The sequence below is a fragment of the Eucyclogobius newberryi genome, unplaced genomic scaffold, assembly GCF_026437365.1.
Source record: "Eucyclogobius newberryi isolate DKJ021-1_F unplaced genomic scaffold, fEucNew1.0.hap1 SCAF_6, whole genome shotgun sequence".
Taxonomy (NCBI): domain Eukaryota; kingdom Metazoa; phylum Chordata; class Actinopteri; order Gobiiformes; family Gobiidae; genus Eucyclogobius; species Eucyclogobius newberryi.
The window spans coordinates 16,321,495-16,344,019 of NW_027316278.1; the positions used below are offsets into that span (position 1 = coordinate 16,321,495).

The following is a 22,525-nucleotide window of genomic DNA, read 5'->3' on the forward strand; positions in this document are numbered from 1 at the left end:
TCTATCAGAGTTTGGTAGTCCATCTGAGATTGCAACATCATCAAATTTAAGAACGTGAACGCAGCCCATTCCGTTGGCTTTATTTGGAGGCCCCACCTCGACTGCGCTCCTTTCCAGGTTGAGGCCCTTTAGCGTTTCTAGCAGGTGCCCCCCTCGGTCCTGGTGCACGCGTCACAGGACCTTTGGGATTCTGTGCGGCCAGTGACACGTCTCTTTGTAAATCCACCTCTTTCTCGCCCTTTTCTCCTTTCTTTTTAGCTGGCTTTGTTTTGGGTGACTTGCTTCCTTTGTCAGTCACAACCTCTGAGAAAAATAAAAGCACAACAGAGGTCAGGAGTTAACCAATTCAAATTGCCCGGTCAGTTGTAGCCAAAAGCTTTACCTGGGGGTGGTTCTTCCTCTTCTTCAGGTGGAGGTGCCAAAGCCCTGTTGGGGAGAAGTGCCTCCAAGTCTTTCATCACTTGGTTGGTACTGTCTGTGTTGTTTCTTCTGTTCTTTTCTTCATCTCGAGCCTGTAAAGACAACACAGAATTTTAGTTCCACTTTGACAAAAAAAGAAAAAAGAAAAGAAAAAGGACAAAATACAAAATAACATGCGGACCATCTGCATTTTCCGTTTGAGATCCATGTTTGCTTGCGCATATGCTTTTGAGGTTGTGTTAAGGTAGTAAAGTGCCAGGCTTAAAAAAAAGAACAAGGAAAGTTCAGCAAAATATTGAGTTTAGCATTTATTTAAATTATGATGAGTACATATCAAAGTGCTGCAGTCAATGGTGTCGTAACGGCCTCAAATTTGTACTTACACCATGAGAAGAACCGCGGGCATAATCAGTCCAGGGTTTGTGGCATACGTGAATATATTTCCTATAAAGGCCGGTAGATCATTTTCCATGGTCTCCATTAGAACATCATACATCTTCTCCTGACCACTAAAAGGAGAAAAAAAATATGGTTACAACAAAATGCACATTCAATATATATTCATACTCAAAATGCACATAAGAGTTGGTATAATTTCTCCTACACATCTACGTACATACATTCCCCTTTGTTCATTCTATTATAGACATTATGATATTGTTTGAAACTTTTCTCTCTAGTTCATCTACATAAATGATGAGAATATGTATATATATATATGCTTTCAATGGAAAAAATTGCATTTTATGGGTCGAAATTGCACATAACTGGAACAGTCTGAAAAATGGATAAAGTCAGGTTAAAATTTCTTTTAATTTTGTTGAAATATTAAATACAAAATGATTCACAAGGGGATTTTAGATATCTTATTTAGTATTTGAATAAACAAGATCTCACAGAAAACGTGCCTTCTTTTTTGAGTTAAAACTTAAAGAAAAACAAGCTTGGCATTAGATTTCTTCAGTGCAATCAGTCAAAATCTAATTCTGTCTAAATCTAAGTACAAGATTGGAACGTTTGGTGTCTGTAGATGACTCTTCAATTCATGGTTGAATGGCCGATTTTTTTTGGCCCAAATCTGAGTCTCATTTCCTCGTGGCGTGGACTGCCGATTAGTCCTGCCACGTATCAATCATCAAATCGTCCCCACGAGAGCAGCACGTTGCCGCGTGTCTAAGCGCATTAATCTATCATAATGTAGTTCCCTCAGTGTACGGGACAAAATGAAGACGGAAAAAGTTCGAGCTGACTCATGAAGAGACGGAAATCTACGGGAGACGAGGGATGCAATCCGTCGCGCTAATAAACAAACGCACGTGTGTGTTGTATCAGTCCGCACGTGTGTGTTGTATCAGTCCGCACGTGTGTGTTGTATCAGTCCGCCTAAGTTCTCAAATCGCCGAAAAATCGTCCATTACGCCTTTAAGTGGTCTTTATCTTCCTATGTGAGAAAATGCATGAAGATAAGTTTGTTATCTTAAGATCGGGAGCAGGACCACACCCCTTTCACACTTCTTCCGGCGGCTACACTATTTATGCATTCAGGTCACACACATCAGCATTCGTGACTTTATCCCGCTCCGTCCCACCCTCTTCTAATTATTCCTATTCATCTCCTAGATGGGGGTATCGAGGCCCGGGAGCCTACAGCGCTCATCGCCAGAAGCGCCAAAACGGAATTAATTTCTGTACATTCGTGTTTTTCATGTTTCCCGTAGGTCATCTTAGCTGGGGTTACAACACAAAGAGAGAAGTGTACCTATCTACCTTCATCTTTATTATGTTATATTATACTATCCAGACTTTAATACTGACCTAAACGGGCCACAGTCAAAAGATGGAGGTAACGTCATAATAGTGTAGACGACAGGCAGCAGACTCATGAAGAGCACAAGCAGCAGAAGTCCCATGTAGAAGTTGTTTGAGCGGGAAGCCTTGAAGACGCGCTCATGAGGAACGTTACAGGCCATCACAGCCCAGCACTGATAGTACATGGAGGTCAGGAGACGGAGAACGTTGAAACCCACCAGACCAGGGGCATAAAAGGCTCCCATCCTGTAAGAGAAGTCATTGATTTTACAAAAACTTAAAAAAACATGGGCACTAAACAAATATGTGAAAGACTAATCTATTCTCCTTTCTGTCAAGAATTCACTCAATTTGGAGTCACCAGTTCATCCAACACATGTCTTTAGATGATGGGGGTGAAAATCAGAATAATAATTTGGTAAGTAAGTAACTAAGAGTAAAAAAGTATTTACTCAAGTAAGTAAGTAATTGTCTCAAAAAATTTACAATTTTAAATGAATATAATTATAAGGACAAAACACTAAATAATGCACATAATCTGGTATTGTCAGATGATAGACACAAAAAGATAAAAACAAAATAAAATGTAACTAAAAAAGCAAATAATTTCATATTGTCAGTTACACTGTACAAAACATTACTCAAGATATATTAGTCAAGTAGGAGTAAAGGTATGGTATCGATGGTAAAAAAAAAAAAAAGTTACTAATGTAACTGGGTAGCAAATTACCATATCATCCCTTGGTTGAAGATGAGTCCCAATACATTGCCACTAATGTCAAACTCTCCATATGAAGGCTGAAAAAAGAAAAACACAATTAGCATATTAATGTATCACTTTGCATCTACAATCGCACGTTGCGATTTTTTGTAATTAAGTTGTCAGTTATAGATCCAGATTCCTTCAATGTTACGCATTGTCTGACTTACCATGTCATTGTATCAGGTACACAAGGATCCAAATAAAGTCTTGAGTGTTCAGTAACTGCTCAGGAGGAGGGTTGTGCAATGATGAGCCAGAATTAAAAACTGTTTTTTTTTTCTTTCTGTCCAGATACTTAATATGTTTGCATTGAAATAGTTTGTACTGCTGTTCTGAGCTTGCTCTATATATTTTGTATATATTCTTACACATTTTATTTTGCATGCCTTATTTACAGAATCTTTTCTGATTCTGAGATTTTTAGCAATTTTGAAAATGTTATCATAAGTTCTATACCCCTCTTTTTTGAATACATAAATAAAAAGTACTCACAAATCCAGCTTCCAGGTCCCAGCACCAGCAGTAGTTGAGAAAGCGCACAATGACTGCTCTTGCGAAGTCCCCAATGAGAATAGTCAAGTAGGTCACTTGCGTGTCCGAAACAACAAGCTTCACAAATTCCTTAACAGAAAATGGGTTTATTTGTGAATTTGACCATATATAATCAAGTGTAATTGAATGAGGACTTACAACTCCCACCCCAGTCTCCCAGCATGGGCCTCTGATGACATCAGCAGGGTGGGTGTCGGGTGGAGGGATGTCTGTTGTGTTGTGAAAACTGCTATAGTTGGCATAGTACTCATTCAAGGCCCATATAGTGGAGTTCTTGATAACTTGTTCTTTATCCAACTAAAAACAAACAAGAAAGCGTGATCATCAAAAATAATTAAATAATAAAAATATTTCAAGCTAATCCTAATATGTGTACTGTACTGTAAATAATTAACATATAGCAGAATCTGTTTTCAAATGAATAGGAATACATCACTTTTTATTATATTGATATTGAAGACCTTAGCATTGACTTCATCAAACAGTGCAAAGAGAAAAGTGTAGAGATTTCCCAAGAACAAGGCAAAAATGCGCCCGAGCTGCCACTTCAGACCAATCCGGGGATGATAGTCCTCTAATTCAGCAATGGTTTCAAACAGTGGAGGGCACACAAGTCCAAGAAGAGACATCACGAATTCAACCTGAAAACAGAACGCTCATTTCACTCACACGTGGTACTGATGTCAGGCCTAATTAGTGCTGCTGTGTTTTTTAACTTGCCTCATTCTTTTCTAACCAAGAGAGATCAGCATTATCCAGGTCAGCAAATTCCTGAGACCGCTTCACAACATAGTAAATGAGGAATCCACTTCCCCCGAGACTGCACAGAATCATAAAGTTTGCCAAAACACGAAGAAACCGACGCAGATGAATGTTCTCATCTTTTTGGTTCTCCTGCTCATCTACAATGGATTCCTGCAAGTTTGTAAAGTTTGTAAAAATCATTAGGTGAGTTTAGAGTTGGCGACCAATAAACAAATAGTATAAAATAATGCAAATTATAATGACCCACATTTATTAAAATGCCAATAAATAATCAATATTTATATAGCTTTAAATATTGTAATTTTAGTTAGATTGAAGTGTTTACGATATTGGTGGGGAATTGACAGACTGGAAAATACAAACTTACCTTGAAGCTTGTTGTAATGGAGGCATATTTATTGTCTGCAGTTTCTGGGTTTCCAATCAGAAAATCCCAACTTGTGAACATTTTCATACTAAAGGTGAACTGACCCTCGTCTCCCCCTTCACCTCCTTCATTTGCATTTCGAGCCATACTGCAGTAAGATAAATGTGGGTAAATTGATGCAAATAGAAATAAAGTTACAGCTCGATGATAAATCCGGGCCTTACGTTCTGACAACCACCATCAGGCTGTATCCAAATATGCCCACACCCACAAGCAGATACGACAGGGGCAGCCGGAACTTCAACACTCCAATCAGCCGGTCATTGTTATAGTAGCCATAAAAAAGAAACGAATATTTGCAGTATCCCTGTAAAAGAAAAGAGAGAGAGAAAGGTGCAAATTAAATATGTATTTAGTGAAGTTACAAATGGATGAACTAAAGCTCACATTGAAGTCAGAGAGAACAGAGAAGTCCATGGCTGTGTCCTGCTCTTCTCTGGGAACTGTCTTTCTTGGAATAGAGCCATAAGGAAGGCCCATAAGAATCTGTGAAGGTACAACACTAAGTGTCAGCATACAAATATTAATAATACGTTTATCCGGGAAAATATTCATATCCCTTCACATCAGTATTTATACCCAAATTCTCATTACAAAATTGAGTAGATTAGTTTGATTAAAAAATCTGCAAACAATACCTCAGAATGACAATGTGAAAGACACAAAACACTTTTCACAGCCATGGTATTTTTGGGAGAAACAACCCAAAAATCCCATAGGTGCTTTTCCAAATAATGTGCAACCAACTGACTTTTAACAGGTGGACTCCAATCAAGTTGTAGAAGCATCTGAATTTTGAGTGTCATGTGAATACTTATGTACAATGCTTTCTTTGTTTTGTTTTTTAATTTTTGTACATTTATACATTTTCAAACTTTCACATGGTCATTATAGGGCATTGTTTGTAGAACGTTGAGGCAAAATTCTAATTTAAATAATTTTGAAATAAGCTTATAACATAACAAAAACATTTGGAAGAAGTGAATACTTTCCAGATGCACTGTATTATGCTAAATTAACACTCACTTGCATGAAATATTTAGAGTCAAGTCTTCCATTAGAACTACCAAATTTAATCAAGAACAGAGTATGAAAAATTCATACCTCAGGCAGCACCACCAGCCCAAACATAAATCCAAACAAAATCAGGTTGAGACCATACATCCACCGCAGAAAAATGAAGTATGAGGCCACCGAAGATCCAAAATGACCTGATGCAATGACAGAAATATGCACAAATAACAATAAAATAAAAAATAAGGCTAAAATTATGGAAAGGGTACTAACTTTCTACTTCTTTTATCCTACTCTCCCATGGTATACATGCAGTTTTGAAGTTATCAAAGTCACGTTGGAATTTGATTAGTTTCTGTAATTGAATAATAGTGCGGTTACTGTCAAACACATACTTCATAACAGAGTTGTTAAAAAAGCAAATCACCTTTGCCATCATGACTTTGTAAGCATACCACTTCCGGCCTTTTCCTTTGCCAAGAGCTCCTTCAAACTTTTCAACAAACTCTTGGGCCTCTCTGTTTAAGCAGAAAAGTGTTAAAACAAAGTCAATTTGACATATTAAGTCCTCTGATTCTACCACTTTCCAAACGCCAAACTATCACATGAATAATTTAGTGTTGACAGCATGTTGAAACATCAGCTTTGGTATGATTTACTGATTAATGATAGTGGAAGTATGTTCCAGTAAGAGGATAGAGCCAGGCAAAGAGCAGGTCAATCCACCACAACAGCATGCATTAAACAGTGTCAAGCTCATGAAAAAGTTAGCATTGCAAGCCTCTCATGTTGCCTGTCGTAAAGGTTGCTTACTGAACTGTACTTAGAAGAACATGCTAGACACACCTGACCTGCAGGGCTCTTGGGCTCAGCTTCGGATTGATTAATGTTGAGTGTGTTTTAATGAGAACACAGAAAGACATCCAAGTCCAAATGAAATGCTTTAATGATGCAAGATCACATCACATGCACAGGACATAAGTGATGGTATAATTTAGTTGTGTACACAGAAGAAAAACATGAAGGAAGAAATGAAAGATTAAACAAATAAATCACACAATACAGTAATAGAATGTGTATAGATATGTATTTTACTTGAGGTGTACAAGTCTCTTCTGCATGCGCCATGGTTTGGTCCTTAACGTAGCAATAAGTTTCTTTTTTTCCTCCACTTCTTCCTTCAGGGCTTCCATTTCTCCTTCTGACATAGATTCTTCATCATTCGAGTCAGAACTAGACGAAGAGCTATGTGGGAAAGAATAGCAACCAAATCTGAGCTCCACCGCGAGTTCATCAAACCTTATACATATGGTACAACCTCAAAGTTATTGACATGATTAAGGTATAGAATTTGAGGTATTGGTTTGTAATAAACTACTTCTATTCTTATCCACCATTTAAGTTTTTGATTATGTCGTTGGTGGCTTCAAAACTCTTGCCTGAATGTCCAGAAAGATGGTGATCATTATTATTACAGTGTATTTATATAGCACTTTTCCACCTACAAGGCACTCAAAGCACTTTACTAGGCAATGTGTGGGTGAAGTGTCTCGCCAAACGACACAACAACATTCCCTCTAGCGCCCCACTTTTGCACCTGGTGTTCCAGCGATCTCTCATCCAAGTACTAACCAGGCCCTGTCCTGCTTAGCTTCCAAAAGCTGAGATCAGGTATGACACAGGAGAAGAGTGCATTGTGGATCCCAGACGGACAACCCTGCACTCTTCTTCTTATTTAATCATGAGGAGTCTGTGTAATCCCTCAGTTGTCCAGGAGTTATACATTGTAGAAAAATATTCACTTGTAGTTACTAATGAATCTTCTATAATTACGATATTTTATAAACACAAATTATGTAAGTTTGAAAGCTCAAAAGCGACCAAGCACCAATTTGTTATTTCAAGATTTGAAATGACAAAACACTGTTAGCATTACATAAGTATACTATATAAACCATTACCATATCTTAGCTTATGAGATAATCATAAAATTTACACAGTACTTTGAATATATTTTTTTGCATTTAACATTTATTAGGCAACTTCTGTTTAACCTGAACTAAAATGTTTATTTTAAAGTTAGTCACAAAAAATATATTTTATTTATTTGAAAATGTACAATTAGAACATAAATGTGACTTGTATTTCTGTTGGGGTTCATTGAAATACTATTGTTATGGCTCAACACAGAACTTTCTGTTGGAGCCGTGTTTCATTTTTATTGCTATGTTTTGTTTAGGACATGTTTGGCAATGATGATTGATTTCATGAGCCACATACAATTGAAATAATAATACAAATTATAGATATTTGTAGCAACTGTAGCATCATACTTATAGTTAAGTTTCCTCTCTTTGTATATAAGGTTATTTAAGAAGGAAAAATGGCCTCAGCTGAACATAGTTTAAAAATAAATGGGGATTGAAAGGTACATTTAAAAGTAGTTTTCCTTAATGGTTTATGAAAATGGCAAATAAGTGAAACATGGCATGAATCGATGGCAGGAATACAAATGTGTATGAAACATGAATTGTATGAACACCTATGTGCTGCAGGGTCATAAACCAGTCTGTGGATGTGGTTAAAGGTGTATGACCTGTTGAATATCTGCCACATGCTGTGGTATGGAGTGTGCAGGTAGAGCGAGCTCTCAGAGAATACTGCACCTGCCCTTCTTTTTCTTGTCTCCGCCTTTGCCTTTGCCTTTGGCGTTGTTTTTGCCATTGCCCTTCTTGTCCTTGTTCTGCTCCTCTTTCGTCTTCTTGGATACGCCTTTGCCTCCACCATTTCTACCATTTTTCTTCTTCTTGTTGTCTTCTTCACTCTCATCTTCACTCTCGTCCTTGGCTTTTTTCTTTCTTGTTGCTTTAGAGCCTTTTTTTACAGTTCTGTCGTCTTCGTCCTCGTCTTCATCATTGTCCCGCTTTTTCTTTTTCCGACCTCGTTTCCTTGGTGACTCATCCTCGTCTTCATCTTCATCGTCGCTAGTTTTTTTGGCTTTGCGTTGGGGTTTGGCCCTTCTGTTTTTACTTTTCCTCCTGGCTTCCTCTAAAAGACACAACCAGGTGTAGAATTAAGAGCAAACTAGATAAATCGTCTAGTAATCCTAATGTTATCATTTTACATTAACACAATTTAAAATAGTATAATTGTTATTCAATATTATGTTCCCTTGAAAGATAATAACATTCCTTTTTACTTTATCCAGTGATAGAAGTTTGATTGTGATCAGATGTAGTTTTCCTTACTTAAGGTTTGTGGCAGATTAAAATTAATTTATATGTAAAAGTAAACCAGCAGCATCTTACCTTCACTATCATCATCAGATACAGCATCAATCTCCATTCCAACTACAGACAGAAACAAAATTGTTCAGAGTAAATTAAACGGAAGGGATTTAAAAAGTAAAAAATAAATAAAAAAGACTTACCATCATCAACATTTGCATGATTATTTTTCCGTTTTGGTGGCATCTTGAGGCTGCTGCTGTACCCACAAAACTATTCCACTTGTGCAAACTGTAGCCTCTTCTCCATGACCGACGTAGTTTCCAGAAAGACCCAGTGGCACGTATGTAACACGCTGACACTGACCCGCAGAGGAACAGGTGTGTCCCTCCCTGATCAGATGTTTAAATGACGTGTAACGCAGCTCCTTGGTGACCGTGACAGACGCACTCCATGAGATGATAATCAGTGGTGCGGGGGGAAAGGAAACTCGTACAATGGGGTTGTCAATCCAAGTGCTAATCTATCAAGCAATCCTATACACAGGGACACCAAAAACTTTGACATTTGACATTAAAGGCCCAGTGGATACAGTAGATAACATTAGTCAGGTTTCTTGGATATTGAAGCGAAAAAGAAAAAAAACTAAATAAAACAAGATAACTGTTGTTCAATCAGAAAAAAAAATGCTAAACAAGCTTTGAAACAAGTGAAAATGAGAGATTAATAGGGATCAATACATATTTCAGTGTGCCATAACTACTGATTTATAGTTTACTTAACATGATCTATTATGTTGTTTTATGTTACTCGAGACAAATATGTTGAATTAGGAAAAGGTTTAAGCCTAAGTGTGTTTTTAACATAATAGTTTAGTCGTTTTTTTCTGACTGTAACCACACCGTGAAGTCAAATGGCAGATGTGAGCTGTTAAATAATACAAGGGAACAGGAGAGGCTACAGTACCACAAAGGGGAGGATACAAAGCATTGTATAAGGAAAAGCCTACATGTTTTTCACCTGCAAAAGCGTCAAGATCAAGCGCTAAAGCATCCACGAGCAAGCAATCAACCGTTGCCGTGGCACTGAAGATGATGAGGCTTGTGAACGAATAATTTATAGGCTATAAATTTTAAAAAGGTGCAAAATGCTTCTCTATTAGTGTTGTTACGATAATGACAAGCATGTTTCCCATAGAAAGGGAAGAGCCTGAAACAAAATACAAACAATACAACTGAATATAATTACACAAATCTAAAATAATAATTGTTTTGTATCAATATAATTACCATGTGATCTTACAGTTGTATCAAGACATCATGAACTAATAATATCCAATATTTTTACAGTATGTTTATATGTATTCTCTACTACAACATATTTTTACTGTGAAGTACAAATCTGTATTAATTTGTGGTTATTGCAGCACTATTAAACTCACACCCTAAAACTTTTTGGTGATTCTAGTAAATTATGTTAAATGATTGAGCATTTGATCTGCAGAAATACGATGGAAGTAGCCAAATCACAGCTCATACTGGCAGACTACCTTCAGACTCATTCACTAAAGTAGAGAATAGGAGATGCTTGAGCAGAACAGCGGACATTGAGATATCCGGTAATGTGTAACCCATCATGGCTCAGTTTTCTTTAGGAGCAGACTGGGACAGAGCCAAAACGCTGCTTTAGTTGTCGTGTGGCACAGTAGGCAGGGATTCCAAAGATCTACGACTGATCACAGACTTTTGGCGTCAGGACAATGTAAAATAATATATATATATATATGAATATACTATATATACCAGCATTTCTCAAATAATGTAATTAACTTCCTGGCACTTGAAAAAGAATATCACATAAGCACTTTCTACATTCTCAGATCTCAAATAACTGCAGAATGAATACTTAATGCGTACGGGGCCATTAATTGATAATGCGCATCAATATAACTCTGAAACCACTGTAATTGAATGTCAATGGCTTTCTGAACTGTTTTATACCTAGGTAAAATAAACTCATAACAGATTTCTGGGACTTAAAACGTTCATTTATTTCATCATTAATTGTAACTAGGCCTAAAAGTTCATTTTGACAAGACCTTTCAATGAGCAACTTTTGGGAAATTGAATATGGCTGTGTAATTTTCTAATGGTCAAATTTGAAAGTAAGTCTTAATTGTATTGTATTGTAAGTTTATAAAACAATACTTCTCAATGCATTTAGGTCTGACCAGGCTGGATGTTTAGAGGCAAAATGCTTAACAGAAATATGCCTCTTGCTAGAAATGAATGATGGATCTCTTTAGGCTTTCTCAAGAGTTAGGTTAAATGGTTTCCGTGTCTACTAAATACTTAACGACATTGGCCCAGTTTACAAAACTATAGGGTGGATGGATACGTCTTCAGAAATGTTTGGATCTTTTATTGTTGTTACATAACGGATTGTCAAATGTGTTGGCTACAATCAAAGGCTTTAAATAAATAACCATGTTTTATAAAAGGTCAAAATGTGCCATTCACAGAAATGACAAACTATTCGTAAATAATAATGGTCACCTTCAAAACAATAAAAAGTTTCGGCTGATCAGAATTGGCGCGTGATTGAAATCTTGCGATAACAACGCCAGTATTTTTTATAGAGTGTGGGTGAACTCAACGCAACTTCGGTAATACTTCTTCAAAATGCAGGGCTGAAAGTCTCGGTAAGGTGCTCTATTTACACTTATGTCTTACTGCTTAATGTCTTGGCACATTTGGTGATCTCTGCGCCCCTGGCAAGTGTCCAGGGGCCCCGGGCAAGTGTCCAGGGGCCCCGTGCAAGTGTCCATAGTTTCCTCGGTGTTGGTGGGGTCTGGAGCTCGTGGGCTGTTGACGAAGTTCACGTCTGTGATACTCCCTTTGTCTGTGGTCGCCTTCCCATTCTGTGTCTTAAAGATCATTTAAAAATCACGTACATTGATTGGACATTTAACAATTGTAATCCTCTTACTTTCAGAGCCCTGAGGTGAGGACTTGTAGTTTGACTTTTGCTCTGCCACTTTTCTCGCCTCCTCCAGGTCCGTTGCTGCTTTTAGTGCTGCTTGTTTGTTCTTTTTCTTGTTCTCCTCGTTTTGCTTCAGGAAAGATAAAAAAAATAAGGCAAACAGATTATGGCCAAACTAACTCCTTTGAACTGTTGATTATACTGCCCTCTGCTGGGTAATTCACAGCGTTACAAAAACACGAGCGCCCTTTACATTTAGTGCCCAACTGAACCTGTGTTGTCAGTGACTTAACCTACAGATAGAGGACACATACAAGTGTTTCTCATTCTCAGTTTAGGGACTGGCCTCATGTTCATCTCAGACCCTCCAGAATCCCTGGCTCCTTGAGCTGCAGAAGCTGCACTTGCACTGGGTTAACAGATAGTGCAGGAGCTGGAGTTCAGGTTGTGACCATTCAAATCAGAGAGAGGACACATAAGTTTAACCTGATTGCAACCCAAAGAGACTCATGTGAGGCTCATTCTGCTTTCTGATTGGATCGCTTTAAAAAACATGAAAAAACATAAACGACTTGGCCTTCCAATGTTTTTGTAAATATCAATAAATCAACACTACCATTATTATCATGTTTGATTCAAGCATGCACAACCTCAAATCTGGGGACACGTTTATGAAATTTGCAATACAATTCTTCTTCACTATCACACAATTCACTATCACTTTTTAATATATAGCTGACAGTTGATTTAATGCTTTTGTATGACACATTAACTGTCTGGTTACCGTTTGCAGTTTCTTCTTCAGTTCCACGTTAGCTTGTTTGTAACTTTTTGACGTGGACTGCAAGTAATAAATGGCCAGACTGTGAAAAAAAAGAGCATAACTGGTTGAAATAAACCAGGAAAACAAATCTTCAGCATTTTATCACAGAACATTTAGCCTATACTGACACCATGAGTAATATGAAGGGCAGCACTAGTCCCGGGTTGGAGGCATAGCTGAAGACTTTTCCAAACCAGGGTGGGAAGTCCGACTCCAGTGTCTCTTGAATTACGTCAAACATTCGATTCTTCCCACTGTCAATGCAACATAATACAAGGTGGGAATAGAGTCCAGAGCAAAGTACTTGTGGGACTTTTCTCACCTGAATGGTCCACAGTCGAACGACGGCGGGATGCTGACGATGGTGTAAATGGCCGGCAGAGTGGAGAGGAAGAGGATCACCAGAAGCATGGCCATGTAGAAGTTGTTGGATCCAGAAGCCTTAAAAACTCGTTCCTGTGGCACGTTACAGCACATCACGGCCCAACACTGCAGATACATGGAGACGTGGAGACGCAGGACATTCAGGGCGGGCAAGCAAGGGGCATAAAACGCACCCATCCTGAGGGAGAAAACGCCCTCACGATGAACATTACACACGACATTACGGAAAGCGGACACACAAAATATAAAAAAAGTTTACCAAATCATTCCTTGGTTGAAGATCAGACCCAGGACGTTTCCACTCACGTCAAACTCAGAGTATGATGGCTTTTGAGAGGGGCAGAAGAATAAAAAAAACACGCATTTTAATTTGTGTTGTCCTGTTATAATGGCTGGAATACAGTTGTATATATACAGTGTGAGTGGGATGTCAGTTAATTAATTGATAATTTTTCAGGTAACAACACAATCCTTCAAACTAAAAAATAATAATCATTACAATTTTAGAAGCAAAATTGGATCTTTTAATTTAAAGCTATAATCCTAAAAATACACATAAACCCATCTTTTTTTCTTTTTTTTTTAAATCTGTCTGTTTTTGTCACATTAAAACAAAGGGAATGAAAGAAAATTAAAGATGTCACTCTTGTTTGGTCATGCTCTCTCAGAAATCGTGAATAATCGCGCTGTTTTAAATTAACTTTTGATATTGTGAAATACCTAACTTTGACTCACAAATCCAGCCTCCAGGTCCCAGCACCAGCAGTAGTTGAGAAACCGAACGAGAACCGCTCTCAGGAAATCACCAATCAGAAGGGTGATGTAGGTCGTCATGGTGTCAGAAATAATTAGCCGGACAAACTCCTGGGAAGAATTAGGCCTTTATATACTGTACGTTTAGGTTCACTTTGCAAATGTGTTTGATTAGCTTTAGCCTATGAATAAAACATTGAAAATGCATATGATAAAGGTATAATGTTACATAATGATGGAGCCCACACACTGACCTGGCCCACCATCGTCTCCCAGCAGGGCCCCCGGGGGACGTCGGCAGGGTGCACTGAGAGCGGTGAAGCTGTGCTGTTTTCTGATATGGTCCCGTTAGAAAAAGTGGCCTCCCACATAGTGATGTTGTACTTGACTATCTTCTCCTCATCTCTCTGGGACACATGTCTTGTTAGCTACAACACAAACCAACACACAGACGTAGACGTACACGCACGCACGTGCACACACGCGCACACACACGCGCACGCGCGCGCGCACACACTTGCGCGCACACACACACGCACACACACACACACACACACATGCACGCACACACACACCAGCACATACACACACACACACACACCAGCACACACACACACACCAGCACATACACACACACACACCAGCACACACACACACACCAGCACACACACACACGCACACCAGCACACACACACACACACACGCACGCACACACACACCAGCACACACACACACACACACATGCACGCACACACACACACCAGCACACACACACACACGCACACCAGCACACACACATGCACGCACACACACACCAGCACACACACACACACGCACACCAGCACACACACACACACACCAGCACACACACACGCACACCAGCACACACACACACACGCACACCAGCACACACACACACACCAGCACACACACACGCACACCAGCACACACACACACACGCACACCAGCACACACACACACCAGCACACACACACACACGCACACCAGCACACACACACACACACACCTGCACACACACACCAGCACGCACACACACACACACACAGATGCACACACGCACACACACACCTGCACACACACACACACCTGCACACACACACACCAGCACACACACGCACACACACAGACGCACACACACACACACCAGCACACACACACCAGCACGCACACACACACAGACACACACACACTCATGTACACACACACCTGCACACACACACACCAGCACACACACACCAGCACGCACACACACACACACACAGATGCACACACGCACGCACACACACACCTGCACGCACACACACACCTGCACACACACACACACCTGCACACACACACACCAGCACACACACGCACACACACAGACGCACACACACACACACCAGCACACACACACCAGCACGCACACACACACAGACACACACACACTCATGTACACACACACCAGCACATGCACACACGGTTCTCACTTTGACATTGATCTCATCCATCAGAGCAATGATAAAGGTGTACAGGTTGCCCAAAAAGAGGGCGAAGATGCGCCCCAGCTGCCACTGCAGTGCCACACGAGGGTGGTAGTTCTCCAGGGCACTGATGACGTCAAACAGCATGGGGCAAAACATCCCCAGTAACGACATGACCATATTCACCTGAAAGACACGCTGCGCTCAGACTCACATGTGGGAGGATAAAAGATCTGTTTCATGTGTGTCCAGAGAGGACCAGTAATGACACTGATAGTGTGTGTGCGCCAGCAGAATGGGAAATTCTGTTATCAAACAGAAACCTCACCTTCTCTGTTAGGACATATCACTATCACTGGATAAGAACCATCATAATTATTGTTTGTCCAAATTGATGCGGTAAAATTACAATATTAAAGAGCACTTTGAAGTCTTTTTTATCTATTTACCTCATTTCTCTCCCACCAGCTGTGATTCTCCAACCCATCCAGAGTGAACTTCTGAGAACGCCGCACAACAAAGTAGATGAGGTAACCACTTCCTGCCAAACAGCAAAGGACCAGGAAATTGGCCAGGACCCGCAGGAAACGAGTGAGGTGGATATTGTCATCTTTTTGACTTTCTTGTTCTTCTAGGATCGCTTCCTAATAAAGTATGAGAAAATGAGAAAGATTAGAATCTTACTTACAACAAAACTAAACTATAGGTGTTAACAACCTTAAAGCTGGTAGTGATGGAGGCAAATTTATTGTCTGCGGTTTCAGGGTTTCCGATCAAATAGTCCCAACTGGTGAATGTTTTCCAACTGAAATTAAAGCTGTTGTCATCTCCAATTCCACCTTCATTTGCATTACGAGCCATTCTAAAAACAAGCCAAAGGTTTCTCAACTAATGCACTGTTGATTTACAAAGGAATTTAGTTTGGATGGCCTTCTCTTACGTTCTAATGACCACCATGTAACTATAGGCAACAGTGCCCACACCAACCAGGAAGTAAGACAGAGGCAAGCGGTACTTGAGCCAGCCAATGGCACGCTGGTTGTTATAAAAACCATAGAAAAGGACCGAATACTGTGCATAACCCTGGAGATGAACGTTATTTTAAAATAACAAATATATTTAAAATGCAAATGCTTGTTGTTGAATCTACTGACGCCAAAGTCCCATAAAACGGCAAAGTCCATGGCACCGCCCTCATCAGCTCTCGGGACTGTCTTCCTCGGGATACTGCCATAGGGACGCCCCATTAATGCCTGTTTGGTGAAGGAATGGTTGAATGTTGTATAAATTGAAAGGCACAGAGACTAAAATGTTGAGGATGACTCCTACCTCTGGTACCATGACCAGGCCAAAGGTCAGACCAAACAAAATCATGTTGATCCCATACATCCACCTCAGAAAGAGGAAATACGATGCAACAGAGGATCCAAAATGGCCTGTAGCAGAGACAAAGCCATGAGCTTTATGCAGCACTCAAAATCAACATGTCGCCTGTTATGGACCTACTTTCAATTTCCTTTATTTTCATTTCCCATGGGATGCAAGCGGTTTTAAAATTTTCAAAATCTCTTTGAAATTTCATCCATTTCTAAATAAAACATTGAGAATATTAATGTGATCAGTGATATGTGCGCCCGTGTTATTTCCGACATTACATACTTTGGTCATCATCACTTTGTACAAATAAAACTTCCTTCCTTTGCCTTTTCCCAGAGCTCCTTCATATTTCTCTACAAACGCCTGTGACTCCCTGGAGATATCAGAAGTGTGTTAATGCAAATACTAGTCCCTGACATCAGACCTTTAAGGTGCAATTTACTTTAAAGTGACGAGTTTCTTTTTCATTGGCCAAGGCTTTCCTCTCAGACCCTGGATTAGTTTTTTCCTGTCCTCCACGGCCTCCTTCAGTTTCTCCAGTTCTTCCGGCGAGAACGTTTCGGGCCGCACCACATCATCGATTTGCTCCTCCTCTTCATTCTCTTCTTCACTTGACTCTGAGCTTTTGAGACATAATCACAGTCTAGTCCAAGTTGTCAAAAAACAATACCCACATACTAATCTGTATTAAAACTAGTATAAAAAGTAGACACAAGTATCAATACTGAACATTTGGGAAAAATTGTGGTGTCAAAATCTGTGTTTTTAGGGACGTCGCGATTTAACATTTTAGAACATAAAACATAACGATTTAAGGATTAATCACGATTATTGAGATTAATCACGATTATTGAGACTTAGACTAACAACAGGGAAATCTTTAGTTTTCTTTCATTCTTGTCTTTTAACATGTTACTGTTCCTTGAGTTTGTGAGCAGCGGATGAAACTAAACTTTCTGTAAAACAAAATAAAGTTAACTGTGACAAAAACAGCATTATATAGAATAAAATACAGTTCTTTACATTTAAGTCTATTTTTGGGCTGTATATTGAATAAAAGAATTCTTCATTTTTCCTCTAAAATTGTCGAGTATATTATAACCTGAATCATCACAATTATCGATTAAATTAATTAACTTGTCTATGTAACATTACACAGTTTTCAGTTTCCCTCAGTCGCTTTAGCACCATTATATCATTATACATAGAAAGTGTAAAGATCTTCGGTAGGAACTTTTTTTTTGCAACGGTTACTAGCAATTTCACAATATAAAATGTTTGTGTTACAATTATTGTGAGAAAAAATAAGTTTATTCACAATAATTGGCACCTACAACAATGAAATCTAGCTTAACCTTCTGAATGAAAAAGTAATGCAACCGTCACATCAACAGCCAGTTAAAAAAGTACTTTCCTTTTTTGTAGAACAGATTTAACTGAAATCACTGATTGTTGCTACCTAGGAGTCTGTTATTATTATTATTATTATTTTGTTGCCTGAAAAACCATGATTCACCATTTTTTTTTTATTCTACTTCACAATTGTACTTAATTTAACTCTTACATTGCTCCTTATGTACAGATGTAAAAATATGTTATCGTGTAATTTCATTATTAAATCCTTGACGTTACAATACCTTGTTTCGACTACTTTCTTCTTCTTTTTCTTTGCCGTCTTCTCCTTTTCTTTTTTGGCACTTTCTTTCTTCTTTTTGTCTTTAGTCTTTTCTTCTGCTTCATCTTCCTCCGTGTCCCTCTCCTTCTGTTTGGCTTTCTCGTTCTTCAGGTTTTTCTTGCACTTTGAGGCTTTCCCCTTTTTCTCTCGCACCCCCTTTTTCTCCTCCTCACCGTCTTTCTCTCGTTCTTTGTGATGTTTTGGGGCTTTTCTTCTCCTGCTCGGCTCTCGTTTCTTAGTCCGCTCCTCCTGCGGTCCCTCTGTGTCTTCTCCTGTGCTGGAGGCTTTTCTCCTGCCGTTGCCTCTTTTCCTTCGCCCTTTGTCGTTCCCTTCTCCTCTTCTTCTCCTCTTCTTCTTGTCTTCATGACCATTATCGTCCTGAGAGGTTTGGTCCTCATCAACTGCAGTTTGGGATCAAATTGTTGTACTCACTTAGTCACACCATATTTATCTGGTTTAAATTATAAACAGATCTTCTACCAGCTTTAGGAAATTATACTCAAGCCCCTTGTTTAATCGATGCATGACTTTCACATGAAGTACAATTGTAGTATGTTTGGGGTCAGGATCTCTCTCCTGTGATATTATTTTGTCAGTCTAGGCTCCACAAATACCATCTTGTTTACGGCGGCAAAACAAAAGGCTAGATTAGGCACTAAACTTGTGCATTTTTGGCATTGTCACTTTAACTCTAGAAAAATTCAGTTCAGTATCATCTGGACTCAAAGTTTCGACTCTCATCCAAGTGTCATTTTCAATCTGCGAATTGAGTCTGGGAACTCAGATTTTATATCCTACTCTGTGTAAGCCCTGCCCACTGGGTGGGACCTCCTGATAAAGGGAGGCCCTGCCCTCTTTGTTTTCTAACAGCCCTGTAATAACTTTAAATTACTTTCTAAATCATGTTTTTATCCTCCAAAATTCAACAGTGGATAAAAATGTTGTAAAATAAAACACATCGAAAAACACTGCGTTGTGACTGTAACTCTAAAATGTATAATGCATCGTCAGAGACAGCTAAATGTGTTGGCATAAAGACAAGAACATATACATTCTTTATAAAATGACATGTCTACCGGTACTTTAAATATATAAAATGTATAAGAAGTTCAGTTCTGTAATCCGAAGAGTGTCCGTCAATGTGCCACAAAAGAATAATTAATTCATTTTCTAACGCTTGTTCCTGTTAGGGGTCACGGGTGCCTGAGGCCTATCCCAGTGACTTTGGGCTTTAAGCGGGTACACCCTGGACAGGGGCCAGCTCGTCACAGGAAAAAAGAAAACAAATCAAATGAAGAAACTGAAAGGGTTCATCTGTTATTTATGCACCAGGACAAACTCTAGGGTTCAGAATTAAGCTCTGGTCAAACAAAATAATGATCATAATCAATAATGATCTTATTATTTCTTTTGTAAAATCCTACTTCGAATGTACACCTGTCTGATTTTTTTTTTATATGTTTCATATTTTGCTACACAGGCGCGTCATACCACAGGAGAGAAAAAAGGTGTTACACCCCCAAATTTCAAGTACCCATACGCTGATTGCACCTCGTGATCTCAAAATTATCTGATGCCCGTCAATTATTATATCTTACCTATTATATTTTTCAATATCCCACCGATGATATTCAGACAATATTATGGAAGTTCATCAGAAATATACATAGACATTCGACAAGTGTGCCTGTAAATTACTTTATTGAATTGTTTTTATCATATTTTATGATACAAAATACTTTTTAATGTCTTAAATACAACACTTGTGATCTCACCTCTACCAACTGATCCTTAATTTTTCACAATCTTTGATAGATTCATACCATTTCAGCAGATAATATGTAGCATAGATCATTAGCATGCTACAGTGTTATTCCACTCTATTATTTTTTTATTGAAAAGCATCGCACCATTTATATTACAAGATTAATCAAGGACAAACATCAATAAACTAGTACAAGAACATCATCTTTAAGTATTGCGACCATGCCAAAAGAATAACTTTACCTGCAAAGTCCAATCCAATGTCAACTGTTGGGAAATATATGTTTATTTTCAAGTATTTTTACACAAATGCTGTTACTACATTTCATTTATAATATCCGTAAATTGCCTTGTGCCCTGTTTCTCCTCAGATGACCTCAGTTTAAATCCAGCCTATTTGTTTTATACCTGCAACAATGAGGCTTTTCAGTGGTGGCCCTCAGCACACCTTATTGTGTGCCTGGCACTATTGTCTCCTGGTAAAAGGTGGATCAAGGGCCGAACAATGGGGCCCACTGACGGACTGAACAGATATTTATGTAGTCTGTGCTTTGATGTGTGTCCTTGGTGTAACCGGAGTGGCTGGCATAAGGGGCACTGCGGCTATCCGCACACAGGGTCACAGAACAGACTAACATTTGCCTAATGAACGGAGATGATGCGGTAAATATAGGTGCAAGGAGTTCACTGAGGTGCCAGTAATATGTTTTAAGGCTGAAACTATTTCGTTTTTGCAGTGAGTTTTAACATAAAACCTCGTTAAGACCGTGTTTCCTCATCATTAGTTTCCTCAAAGTTGTGTTTTGATCGATTCATGCATTTCTGAGTAATCCTGTTTTGTCTGCTCAGAAAATTCCTGTTTTCACCTACCCCCCATCCCCACCCACTTCCCCTGTACTTAGTTGTGATTTGTTGAAAAATTAAGACTGTGTGATGCACTTAGATTTCTACAATGTCTTGTTGCCACTTTCCAAAAATAAAAACATGTATGTAAATGACAATCTGCTGCTTGTTAGGTGAAGCGTCACAATGAAGGGGCGGGGCTTACCAGTTCTGCTGTTTTGAACAGGAAGACAGTGAACTTGTTTCTACTACCAAGCCGTTTTAGATCCATATAGCAGTTTAAACAAGTTGATCAAAATGTAAAATAATGATCTAATATTATCCCAGTTTCATACTGAGTACTTGGAAAAAAGCACTATATGTCTCCTTTAAAGAAGATTTTAAGATTTAAAACAATATAAATCTCTCAATGTTCCCAGGGCTAAGCTACCAAAGAAGAAATGATCCAAGAATTTAGATGTCAAACCTTACTGTCATTATCGGAGATGATGAGATTGTCCAGGGACATCTTCTCTCCTCGACCAGTCCCCCTCAGATGCAGGACTCATGTGAAGCGGGTGAGATTAAAGTGTCCCTCTTTTTAATAACGGCTCTTGGCACAAACGGATGAACCTGGTCCCACCCCACAATGCCGTGAAAACACGTGACCGACCGTCTGTTGGTGTGCGACGGGTCTCCTGCAGGACGGGTAACTCCCACCAGAAGTTTACTTTTTCTCGTCACCCATCGACCCGAGACAGGGACAATGAAAGCACGGAAACCCTAGAGCCACGCAATTTCACTGCAGATTAATTATTCAAATCAGATATGACTGCCGTTATTCAGCTGCACATGTTGACAGACGTTATTTGTGTCGATTTTGTCAAAAGAAAAGTTTATGAGGTTTATTGAAAGGCCTTTTTAAAACATTTGATTACATGTTTGGATTTGATGCAGGTAAATTCAGGGGGGATTTAAACAGTTTTATTGATTACTTGTGTCAGTCTGTAACTGTATTGCTCCTTTCTTTGATAATAGTAAAATGTTAAATATCAGGGTGCACAATCTGCATTGACTGTTAAAAGTGGGGCAAAGGTACTGTATTCACAGGTTTAAGCTTCCCGTTATATGCCACACTTTGAGGGGTCCATTTCAAACTAACAATCCCAACACTTTCATTCGATTAATTCTGAAGCGCATGGGTAAATTATTTCTTTATTGTCACTGCAGTATTTACATGATGATCAGTTTTCTGAAATAAGGGGCTACAATAAAGCTGGGCCATATATACGAAATTCAGATGATTTTGTGAATGTTCTTTTGAAGATATGCAAAATTTCAATAGCGTGTATAGTTTGTAGTAATAATGTAATAATGTTAATAGCAGTAGAAGAGAATGTGCTTTTCACTTTTGTCAACTACACTCTGTACTTGGAGGACCAAAAATGACTTAATTATAAATACATACATACAAGTATAAATGT

At 38.9% G+C, this 22,525-nt stretch overlaps 2 protein-coding genes across 2 annotated transcripts; both read right to left on the reverse strand.

Annotated features, from left to right (window-relative positions):
- Positions 1 to 24: 24 nt before the first annotated feature.
- Positions 25 to 9,534, reverse strand: LOC140346680 (transmembrane channel-like protein 2-B). The gene is made up of 20 exons (XM_072432858.1): positions 9,181 to 9,534; positions 9,059 to 9,100; positions 8,417 to 8,798; positions 6,846 to 6,995; positions 6,178 to 6,268; positions 6,024 to 6,105; positions 5,841 to 5,947; positions 5,124 to 5,222; positions 4,901 to 5,043; positions 4,677 to 4,824; positions 4,265 to 4,459; positions 4,006 to 4,185; positions 3,683 to 3,841; positions 3,485 to 3,613; positions 2,960 to 3,027; positions 2,236 to 2,475; positions 804 to 929; positions 602 to 680; positions 383 to 512; positions 25 to 303 (listed from the first exon to the last, which is right to left on the reverse strand). The coding sequence occupies exons 1-20, from the start codon at positions 9,221 to 9,223 to the stop codon at positions 80 to 82; spliced, it is 2,817 nt and encodes a 938-aa protein (XP_072288959.1). The 5' UTR covers positions 9,224 to 9,534; the 3' UTR covers positions 25 to 79.
- Positions 9,535 to 11,689: 2,155 nt separating this feature from the next.
- On the reverse strand, positions 11,690 to 21,756 carry tmc1 (transmembrane channel-like 1). The gene is made up of 19 exons (XM_072432876.1): positions 21,534 to 21,756; positions 20,463 to 20,486; positions 18,418 to 18,856; positions 17,223 to 17,402; positions 17,063 to 17,153; positions 16,910 to 16,991; positions 16,733 to 16,839; positions 16,558 to 16,656; positions 16,344 to 16,486; positions 16,121 to 16,265; positions 15,853 to 16,047; positions 15,410 to 15,589; positions 14,174 to 14,326; positions 13,902 to 14,030; positions 13,426 to 13,493; positions 13,105 to 13,344; positions 12,911 to 13,036; positions 12,744 to 12,822; positions 11,690 to 12,089 (listed from the first exon to the last, which is right to left on the reverse strand). The coding sequence occupies exons 1-19, from the start codon at positions 21,568 to 21,570 to the stop codon at positions 11,916 to 11,918; spliced, it is 2,691 nt and encodes an 896-aa protein (XP_072288977.1). The 5' UTR covers positions 21,571 to 21,756; the 3' UTR covers positions 11,690 to 11,915.
- Between the last annotated feature and the right edge of the window lie 769 nt (positions 21,757 to 22,525).